The sequence below is a fragment of the Phalaenopsis equestris genome, unplaced genomic scaffold (genome assembly GCF_001263595.1).
Source record: "Phalaenopsis equestris unplaced genomic scaffold, ASM126359v1 Scaffold000107, whole genome shotgun sequence".
NCBI classification, from domain to species: domain Eukaryota; kingdom Viridiplantae; phylum Streptophyta; class Magnoliopsida; order Asparagales; family Orchidaceae; genus Phalaenopsis; species Phalaenopsis equestris.
The window spans coordinates 6,048,652-6,060,414 of NW_018164549.1; the positions used below are offsets into that span (position 1 = coordinate 6,048,652).

Below are 11,763 nucleotides of genomic sequence, written 5' to 3' on the forward strand. Positions count from 1 at the left end.
GCCCTGCTCATTTGGACTGAAAACATGATCTCCAGTTGCTACAACGCCAGTGAACATACCATCCAGCTTATCCTCCAAAGGTGGTTCAATGACAGTCAATTTGAATTTTTTCGCCGCTGGCACTGCCTGTAACAACAAGAAAAATGTAATCATTACTCAAAACATTTTACTCTGAAAATATGTAGAAATTGTGATGTAATTACCTCTAACGTTTCTGCCCACCATTCCTCGGGTGCATCAATTGTTCGCTTTAGTGGATCCCATCCCAATCCAGTTGATCCCTTTTGAGCTCTTTTCATAGTTTCCAGTACTTTTTTTAATTAATCCTATTTTTTAATTGATATCACTTGTTTTTTAGTTTCATCCAATTGTAATCCCTTCTAGTTTATTTTTTTGAATTAAGTCTTGAGAATCTGCCAACCTTCTTTATTAAAATAAGTTGTGGGTCTATTTCCCAATTCAATCTCCCTCAGACAGAGATCACAAAAAATATTAGTGGTCTCTCTATCACACATGGTCGATGATCCGACCTCTTTAGGTTTACTCATTTTTAACTGTGACAAAAACAAATGTTAAGATGACATGTATGAAAAAAAAATACCTTTTATGCAAACGAAAGAGTACATTTACGTTAAAGATAGAAGGAGGCTAACCCTCTTACAAATTCGTGCATGCATGGTCAGTTATAGATGGCATGCATGGTAACTAAGGACAATTAATTGCAATATTATTACATATTCACAACAAGTTTTGCGTGCTTTTTAAATTTTTTTTTTTAAAAAATGATATAACTATAGATGGAATGCTACCGACCATCCTGATAGAAATGTTCTTCATCCAAGTGTAAGTGAAGGTTAGACTTGGAAAAGCGATCTATCACAATCAAACTAAAATCCTTACTTTATTATGCTTAAGGCAGACCTACATGTAGTCCATGCTTACATTCAACCAAGACGGCTTTGGAATAGGAAAATGGGTATAAAAACCATATACTGTCTCAATTTTTAGGTAAGTGATACAACCTGCTCTTTAGATATGCCTATCCCCATTTCATGCCAATCTAGGACATTAGAAGTTTAATTTAATTAGGGAAAGAGTTGTTGATTGGAGTAGTGGAGGTATTTTTGATGTGATACAACCTGCTCTGATAAATAACCTTCATCTTCGAATCACAATATCCTCTTTGCACAAGAAACAAAAAGTTCTATTTTTCATCAACCAAAAGAAATTTTTTTTTTTTTTCACTCAATTCCTTGCCAACCAAAATAATGAGTAAATTCAACTCAATCCTTCAAACATTTCTAATTCCTTCTTCATTTCCTTACTTTCAACTCCTTAAAACCAGAAACTCTGAAGAAAACCACAAGGAATGAACTCACATAGAAACATAAAACAAAACAGTAATAAACAAAAATTCAACCCAATTTCAAAAAATTTCAGAACCGACCATAGTAATCATGAACCGCAAATGTAAGATTTCTGACATTATTATGGATCAAATAGAGGAACATATTTCTCAAAAACCTGAAAGATCTCAACCCACAAAACTCTAAAAAAACTGCTTCTTACTTAAAAAAACGTAAACGATGTTCATTTTTATGGATCTAACAGTAACCATGAACCGAAAATGATTTTATCACACCAGAAAGCCATGAAACGCAAAATACATTCTCACAGGAAAAACTACACAGCGAGGGAGGATGAGACAGGAGAGGAGAAACCCAGAAAATGCAAGAAGAAGAAGAGGAAGGAGAGGAGGGTGCACGATTTTCTTTTACCAGTATACGCCTTCTTCTCGAGGTATATAGGGCATGATCGCTCGAGCGAAGAACCAGGGCAAGTGAGAGCAGCGAAGGAAAATAGCCTGCCCAAAACGCGATATACACCTATAGCCTCCCGTTCACTGTTTAGCCTAAAAAATGAAACGCGGGTTTTAAAAACGCACGTGAAACACACTAACCAAACAGTAAGACGGCGTTTTAAAAAACGCTGCCGCACTTTTAAGCTGGCCCAAACGGGCCCTTAAAGAGTCTGGCTTTCATTCCCATTTAGATTGTCGGGAGACAAGATTGGACTTTCACATAGTCTATGACTATTTAGCCCTTTATAAAAAGTTGGAGAACTATTTTTATTATTTATATCTGCATAAAAAATATTAATGAGTGCAAAGTTAACAACAAAATCAACTAAAGACAAAGGAGCAACTGACAAACCACACATACTACATCAAATGATAACATATTATGAGTTACAAGTACCAAAGATCAATGAATTCACATCTCACTTTAGAATCACATACAAAATCACGGCACCAAATAAATTTGTATTCTTTCCAAAACAACATTTGTGCACCTAAGATTAACTTTTTATTACATCATAATGTACATGATTCATAAACCAAACATATTGCTTCCATTTAGTTCAGCATACACAAATCAGTAACATAAAGTGAACTAAAGCATCCTAAAATTCGTTCTTTCAGTAATCAATGGGACTAATATACACTAAAACAGCCCCAAACCATACAATATAAGTAAAAAAATATAAGTACAAATCAATACCTCTCTTACAAATCATCATCTTTCCTCCTACTCTTCTCCTTTGAATCATCAAGATAATGCTGATACAAGTAGTTAGCAAACCCCAAAATAGCAATCAGCAAAGCCACCACTTTTACCCCATCCATCTTATCATGGAAAAACACCACGGCAAACATAGGCACCAAAGGCAATGCCAATGTAGCAATCACATTGGAGAAGAGAGAAGAAACCACAAAGATTAATCCAACAGTCCCCACAGAAAACAGCAACCAGCTTATCGCAATCCAAACCAAAGCCATAATATAAGAAACCTCACCTTTCTCAAACTCCACAAACTCCGAATGAATTCCCTTCCACTCTCCGCTGACAAAAAGCCCTGCCACGGATGCCGTCGAGGCCAAGAAATTAGTCCATAGAATCATCTGGATCACAACCAGAAATGTCTCCGATTTCAAAACCTTCTGGAAGGAAAATTGCATCAGAGACATAATAAGCGAGAATGTCGCCGATGCACCTATGGTTAGGGCAAAACCTAGTGGGTACTTGTTGCTTGAAACAGAGCTGCCTTCCGAGCGCACGCCGAGGAGGGCAGCGGATAGCGTGAGGAGGAGGATGGAGTTGAAGATGAAAGGAGTGAACTTTTGGGAGTTTAGGAAGTAGGCGAAGAGGGCGTTGAAGGCTAGTTGTGTGGCGCAGAGAAGGGAGTAGGTAGAGACGGGAAGGTAGAGGAGACCGTAGGAGTACATAAGGTTGTCTCCGGCAATAAGGAGGCCGATGCCGATGTAGACCGCGGAGATCTTAACGGCGGTTGTTGTCGCCGGGGTGGAAGAGGATGAAGAGATGATGGGGTATAAGAGGATGAAGGGTAAGAGGAGGGGAGCACCGGCAGATTGGACGATGGTGGCCATCCATATGCTTTTACCGCCATATTTGTAGTAGAAGCGGCCGAGGAGGGTTGCGGCTGTCTGGCCGACGAGGATGAAGAGGGTGAGGAGGGAGATCATGAGCCACCATCGCCAGCTTTTGAGCTTTGAAGAGGAAGGCGGAGTTTGGCTGAAAGTAGCTGTCTTTGGGGATCCCGATCCCGATCCCGCCTCTGGAGCAGATAACAGAAATTCAAACGATAGATCAATTACAGAACCGATTTATTTTCAGATATCACGATCAAATAAAATTTGATAAAAATAAAAAATATGATTGTGATTTTACCATGAATTTTGTTATTTGAGTGAGAATTTGAAAAATAGATGAAGAAAGAGGATAATTGATTCATAAATAGCAAGTTTCAGGATCATTTGTATATAATTGCCTCATTTTTATGAGAAATTATTCTATAAGCCGTCGATCATAACTTTTTGTTCTTTTTTTAAATAGAGCCCACCGAAATACAATTTTGCTGTGATCGACGGTCGAGATCAGACAGGACATTCGGTATGGAATAATTTTTTCATTTTTGTTCTTAATTTTTTTATTAAGCCATAGTGACATGTAGGTTACTAATTAATTGTTAGAGTGTTTTAATTTGGACTCTGCCAATTAGACAAAATAATCACTATCAACTACTTCACCAGCCATACATCACAACTATATGTTTTTAAAGACATTGAATTTCTTAGAAGAGTGCAAGGCATATAATTTTTATTCAGAAGATTTTTTTCTCTGATTAATAGGCTTCTTAAAACTAAGAATAAAATGAATAGAAGTATCAGTTTAGGCATGCGCTAAAATGGACGACTACCAGTATTTTTTTAATAAAACTATTGTTGCAAGTCATATTTATTAGGCCGAACTGCACCAAATTGAAATATTTAGAACATCACATTCACTTTTCTATCATTCATTGACTTTCTTTCTCCCATGATTCATTCACACGTAATTTAGACATTAATTAGCACCCTTGGCATTTAAAAACTTATGGCTTTTGAAAAATGAAATTATCACAGCACTTCGGCAACTATAATCCTCTAATATTATGATTATGAAACTTGGAGCTATAAACTCAATGTTTAAAACAAATTTGTTGGTCAAATTCAAAACTTTTCCATCCTCACCATCAAGCCAAGAGCATTAGAATGAATGAAAGCATCATGCTTTTAGCACTTATATTTCTCTTCTTCTTTCTCTTTAACCTCCCAATGGAATAGATCTATAAAATTTGTAGGCCTCATCTGAATGAGAACTACAGTGAAATTTTGAAAAGGGAAAATCTCAAATCATTTACTTTTGTTTAGTTGGAACTAAACAGCATCAAATTACCTTTTTTTAGCTCTCTCTAAAGCAGCTTAAACAACGAAGCAAATTCTTAGACGGATTAAAAACTTCATGAATTACTTTTTCTGTATATCAGCGTAAATAAAACACGTTAATTCTCTCAAAAATCTTATGAAGGGCTTATAAGTTTAGTAACTCGTATGAAAGAGAATTAGCTGAGAAAGCACCAACCTCTGACATGGAGCTGCACTTCCTGCGCTTCTCCCATGGTGAAGAGTGCCTCCTCCTGTATGTGAGAAGACGGCGTATACGCTACCTGCTGCAATATTTCAGATCCATGTTGCTGTGAAGAAGAAAACATGAGGGTTTTATAGATTGAAGTAGGACATGAACATGATTGACTTATCTTAAACAGTATTTCAAAATATAATAGGAAGATTTACATACATACCACTCAAATCCTATGTATTATATATCTAACACCTAAAGTTCAATTTTCACATGCATACCACCTTATGAAAAGATATGTCTGGCATTTTAAAAGTTAATGCCTTATTTTTTATGTGATGTGAAAGATTTGAGTGGTACAAATTTAAAAAGAGCAAAGGTTAGATGTTAGATATGTAAATACTAAGAATTTAGGGTGGTAGGTATGTAAATGGCCCGATAGAATAAAGAAACAATTTTCTTAAAAGTACAGTTAGATGCTCCACAAGTTGACATTTAATAAGTATGTAAGAAATTAGAACCCAAAACAAAATCTATGCAGATTAAAATCAGTATGTTTGCTTTATAATAACTTTATAATTAGTATATGATCCCATCCAAAAATTGTTGATCAAATAGCGAAATGGACATTCAGTCTTGGGCACTAAGTTTTTGGAGAAATTATTACTTATTGAAACAGAGCCTACAAATTATGATGGAGTAGAAAGCTGCTTCATATATACAAGAATTTGTCCGCACGCCCGCTTGTTTTTGGGAAAAATCAGGACCGTCAGGATTTTATAATGACCTCATTCTAATAAAAAAAAAATATAACAAAAAGATGTATTTCAGTGGTTCAGATCAAACACCACATGCAAATTTACCTGCGGTGTCCATATACAATAAAGACTCCCGCTTTTGGGTTCACAATAGATGTTTGCTTTGCATATTAGGATGAGATTTCAATGATTTTGTTGCGGCTGACATGTTCTGGTTCAAAGTGCTCTTAATTCTTATATTAATAAATTTCTTATAAAATATTCCCAAAAAAATTAAATTCACTTATAGGTGGAGACAGGTATCCATCGTTGCTATTTTTTTAATTTAAGCGAGTAAGGGTGAAAAATGGCGGTTTGGAAGCTTTTTAAGGTTTTTCTAAGTATTGATAAAGATTTTCCCAAGAAAAATGTTTAGATAAGATAGCGAAAGAGAAGTTTATTTTATTATAGTATTTCTATAATACTTAGAACATAATAATGAAATATCTTGTGCAAAATTATAATCATATTTACTCGTTGTTATAAGAAAATTTAGAGTATGGTATAATTCATAAAATGACCTCTGCTTTTATTTGCCTGTGTGCGTTTGAGTCAGCTTGTGCGTTTCAAGATAAACAACTTATCCTGAAACGTGACACGCGGGGGTCGACCTGCGACCTGCATTTAGTGTAAAAATGGAACATCGTTTTCGGATAAGCGGACAAAATACGTGATCCAAACATAACCACGTCGTTTTCAAATACACCCCCGCACTTATAAGCTGCCCCAAACTTAAAACTATTTTAAAAGAGTTTTTTTTCTTTTTTTAACTTGGAGATTAGAATGATAAAATTTAAAACATAGGTCATTAAATCATCGTCAAAGTCTTATATGAATAATTCTATAATATTCTTGCATAATAGGATTTTCATGAGAGTAGAGAAAATTTTAATTTTTAATTTTGTAGAAAAATTTTGAATAAATACAAATATATAAATTTCAATAGACTCCATAATTTTAAAGTGAAATTTTCAAAAAAAAAAAAAAAAAAAAAAAAAAAGTAAAGTAGCCAAAGCTAAAATAATCCCTTATAAAGATAATATTATAAAATGTCCGTTTCTTCATTCAACAAAAGAAGACAATATTATTAACTATTGCTGACATCATCTCTTATGATTGTATTAGAGAATTCTCAAAAAATAGTTGGATGAAAAGACGACATTGATAGGTAGAAGCTATGTCATCAATAGATAATGACTTAATAGATAATGACAATTAAGTGATTATTGTTGAATGATAACTATTGAACATCGACAGAACCAATCATCTCTATATACTATTGCTTTCTAAAAACCTCTTTTGAAAATTTTATAATTTTTCTCCCGCAACTGTGCCAAGAATTTGATCCAAACCTTCTATATAAACGTTTATTGTGATGTATGTGATTATATACTTAATTGCCTTAGTAATAATTATTACTTTGCAAAAAACTTGATCCCAAACAAAAAAAATAGGTAAATTCTTCACTATGAAGCAAATAAGAATAAAATTATAATATTTAAATAGGGGATACTACGCTAATATACGTATCATTATCAAGTAATATAACACTTTTTTTATTAAGTTTCGAATATGGAACTCACAGAGAAAACTTGACAATATGCACTCTACAAAACAGGAGAAATTAGATAACAAAATTCTACTTAGCAAAATTTTCTTACTTAAACTAGAGGTGTTATAATAAGAATAAAAATTTGATTCTTTTTGTAACTTTTTGGATAATTGAAAATAAAGTAAGCAATTAACTAACTTATTTAAATATTTGCAAGATGAAGACAATGTAAATAGAATATCTTTTTCCTTATCATGAATCAGTAACAAGTATAGAAAATCTATTGCGGAAGTATTCTAATTGTATTGTACCAAATATGAGCAATTATATTTTTTACCTTTAATAGAGATACTATAAAAAACATTGGCTAATCTACAATTTGAATAATTTTGAAGACCAATTATGTAAGGAAGATACTAGTTGTCACTCTAGAGTTCCCTCTTCTCCCTCCACATGGGGGCTAACATCTCGTATCAAAATCTAAAACTATAAATCAAATTGGGGCTTTAGCCTGTCACTCTAAAGTCTTCTAATTCTACACCCTTGAAAGTTTATTTCCCTATTTATTTTCCCTATATTCTCATCCATAAAATCAAATGAGATTCTTACCATTTGTTGACTCAGACAATACAATCTCGGATCTTACATGTTCTCACAACAGGTACTAATATCTTAATTGGCCAAATCAAGGAGTAAATGAAGTACAAGGTTTCAAATCATCTCAACTTTTTCCAACATTAAAGTCTAATAATTCACACAACTACCTTTCAATACTTAATCACTTATCATTTTAAGAAAAAAGAAAAAGAAAACTACTCAGAATTCATGGAGAAAACACAACCACACTTGATTTTAAAAATAGAAATCATCCACACAAATAAGAAATCTAAAATAAAATCAAATGTAGTCACAAAAATAAACACTTATCTCAATTCATCTCCACCAAATGTCTTGTCATCTCCACCAAATGTCTTGAACCAAATGTCTTGAAGTTCTTTTGAATTCTCTTCCTTCACTCACAATACAAACTAAAACTCAAAATAAAATAAAAGGGTGGCCGGCGGCAGCAACGGAGGTTACTAAGATGAATGATGGCTGTTGGATGTGGATTGACCCCCTGTCTTGATGATCTAAGTCTTCTTTAATAAAATCTAAGAGGTGTCTTGGTGTCTCTTCAAAATGTGTCTCCTTTCAATGAATCTTCTAGAAGTTGCCTCTTTTCAAAAGTCAATTGGATGAATTTTCGTGTCCATGAATTATTTCCCACGTTATTACCAAGGATTGCTTCAAACACCTCTTCGAAATGTCATCCAAATTCAATGAATCATCAAATAACTACTTCTGACACTTAAGCGTAGGATACTTGGCGTTTAGGCGCGGCTCTCTCTGAATAATTAGCACGTAAGCGCCGGTACTGGGAGCTTAAGCACCTCAATTCATTTTTGCTCCAAATTTCATACTTTTTCACTCCTTTTACCATTTTTCATCAATTTGATTGTACTGAAAGAAAAACACATAAAAAATCTTTCATTAAAACGCAATATCTTAAAAAGTAAATATAAAAATGTGTACAAAAATACTATATATTTTAGATGTATCAATTAGTAATTGCCATTCTTTATAATATTGAGAGGCACTCAAAACATAAGTTTCCAGTGAACAAATGAATGTCAGACCACTTTTGAGTAGCTCAAGTTCTACTCAGCCTCACAGCCTCTCTTTTCGAAGTTTTCCACGGAGAGATGTAGTATCTACATGGTTGTTTCACCTCACTTGATATGCTTTATCCTAACGAGGGAGAAGAATTTGAATCAGTGGTTCATCTACTACATCATCAAGTTTCTCTCAAACACAAAGAGTGGTCACACATTTTTAGACAAGATTGTGCTAGCTTTAGTGTTCTCAACATGAAGTCTATGTCCGTACTTTCAAGACCACACCATTGATGTCTACAGATAGCTCCCTTCGAGAGTAATTCTAAGAATTTTAAAAGCATCCATAAGTTTAATCAAATAGTCATGGAATTGAGAGAATTTGATGCTACATACCTTGACCTGATATGAAGTCACAAGTATTGGTCGGCTTTGTGGTTAAGTGCACTGTACCTACCTTTTGGCGAGTGTTGACCTCATTTTTGGTTGAGGTTTAGCTTTTTCCTCTTTAGTAGCCTAGGGTCTAGCTATAGGACTTTCCTGTTGACTATTCCTAGAGAACTAGAAAAGGAACCCTCACCATTAGAAATTTTAAACTCTTCTTTTCAACTTGAAGTTCCACAGTTCCACATATTAGTCATAACCTCTAACACTAAGTTGGTGGGGTCAGTGGGGAACTCAAGAGGAGTCTTTCATAGAATGGTCAGACCTTAGGACTAACCCTGGGTGGTATGGTGATGGTTGAGGTGGCTTGCACACACTAAACTTTCTTACATACGTCAAACCCAAAGACCCCTTGATTTGGTCTCATGATTCTTTTTGGAAAGCTCATATGAATGAACCTGTACCCTTAGTCTTTGGCTAAGAGGGTTAGAACCAGCATATTGAGCATCCAAAATGAGTCCTCACATGCTCCTATTGGTTTGACATGACTTCATGACTTACTTGCTCATTTTAGCTCAAAACCACCAAATTACCAAAATACCCATACAACCCCAAGTTTTGCCAAAACTCCCAAAATTACCCAAAATACCCAAATTTTCCCAAAAACCATCTCAAACCACTCACCACTACCTAAATTAGCCAAAATTCACCAAAATCACCAAATTTCCAAAATACGCTCAAAATTGCAAAAAATTACCAAAATGCCCGTGATGACCCAAAAATTCCAAAATTTCAAAAAATTCCCAAAAATTCCAAAATCATCCCACATATTCCTAGATTCAATTTTAAATTATCACATTGACCCAATCTGATGAAATTAGTCCAAATTACCCAATTTGACCAAAAGCCCTAAATTTGCCCTTAAGAGCCCAATTTCCTTAAATTAGCCTCAATCTTGGCCCAATTGACCCCAATCTTGCCCAATTTTAATTCCAAACCAAAATTTAGTATCCCCAATCCCAATAGTATCCCCAATCCCAATATAAACCAAAATTTAGTATCCCCAATCCCAATATAAACAAAATACAAGCTCAAATTGACCCAATTGCAAGCCCAATTTCACCCAAATCAAAAAATATGAATTTTGACCATATGACTAAATCCACCAAATCGACCTTCAAATTCAATTCAAATCATTTGAAATCACTTCCAAACTCTTCATGATATCTTCATATACCAAATTTACATTCAATTAGCCCAAATTCAAACTCAATTTTAAAAGCCCAAGCCCACCACATCTAATTCCAAAAGCCCAAATCCAAAACCCACATGATAATTTCTTCTCTCTTCATCATCCATATAATCAAAACCATTCCCTAAATTTTAAATTTATGATTAAATAATTCCATATTAAGCCTCATGACAAAATTCAATAAAAATACCAAATAAATCCAAGATCCTTTCTCATGAAAATTAGCCAAACCAAGGACAAGCCATGAAGTCACTCCCAAGTCATAGATGAGCTATGAGAGCCTTGCCACATCACCAAGCTATTGATAGTAAGAGGGCAAGCCACTTTCAAATATCCTTAAGATCATTTTTTACCCACTTCATGAAATACCCAAACCTCATGCTTATGGAAAATCACTTGGATAGAGACCTAAAAATGACGATTAAGCTGAATCATCTGATTTCTCTCAGCATCTAAACCATCCTTGGCGAGTGAACCCAACCCCTAACCATGACTTGGCCCAATTTGACCCAAAATCGCCCTTCCCCCATTCCTCTTTAATTCAACACTTTTACATATGACCACCCCCAATTAAATTCACCAAACCCAAGCTCTGATCCTCCTGACCAAATGGTAAACTAACCATGGTCGGCGAGCCACCTTGGCTGCCAGAAAACACCATAGTCAAGGGAGCCCATATGGTCAAAACTCAAAATTAAACCCATCCAAGCTGCCTCATTCCAATTGGATTTTTGAACATTTCTTCCCTTCATATAAGCAACTTATGACACTCACCAATTGCCCCTGATAGCCTTTCCTTCTCCCTCTATTTAAACCCACCCTCCATGGCCAAGAGGAGAGAGCTTGAAATTCCTTGGGGAGACTCTGCCAAATTGATCCCAGAGCTTCTTAAGGACCCACTAAGTTCAATCCAACCATCCTCAAGCCCTCAAGCCCACTACTCGAGCTCAATTTCAAAGTTCAAAACCAAGGCTGAAACATGACACCCTCCAAAAATCCACCAAACTGAAATTAATTACACCCACACCATCTCCACAGTGAGAGAGGAAGATCCCCCACAAAAGCACCATCACCAGACCACCCTAGCGTGGACTTTAATCGAACCACCAAATTAGCCTTGATCAATTTCATACCTAGGAATTTCACC

The 11,763-nt window shown here is 35.1% G+C and overlaps 1 protein-coding gene across 1 annotated transcript; it reads right to left on the minus strand.

Moving 5' to 3' along the window:
* Positions 1 to 2,334: 2,334 nt before the first annotated feature.
* Positions 2,335 to 5,137, minus strand: LOC110020785 (probable purine permease 11). The gene is made up of 2 exons (XM_020719008.1): positions 4,983 to 5,137; positions 2,335 to 3,636 (listed from the first exon to the last, which is right to left on the minus strand). Exons 1-2 carry the CDS (start codon positions 5,110 to 5,112, stop codon positions 2,567 to 2,569), a joined length of 1,200 nt encoding a protein of 399 aa, XP_020574667.1. The 5' UTR covers positions 5,113 to 5,137; the 3' UTR covers positions 2,335 to 2,566.
* Between the last annotated feature and the right edge of the window lie 6,626 nt (positions 5,138 to 11,763).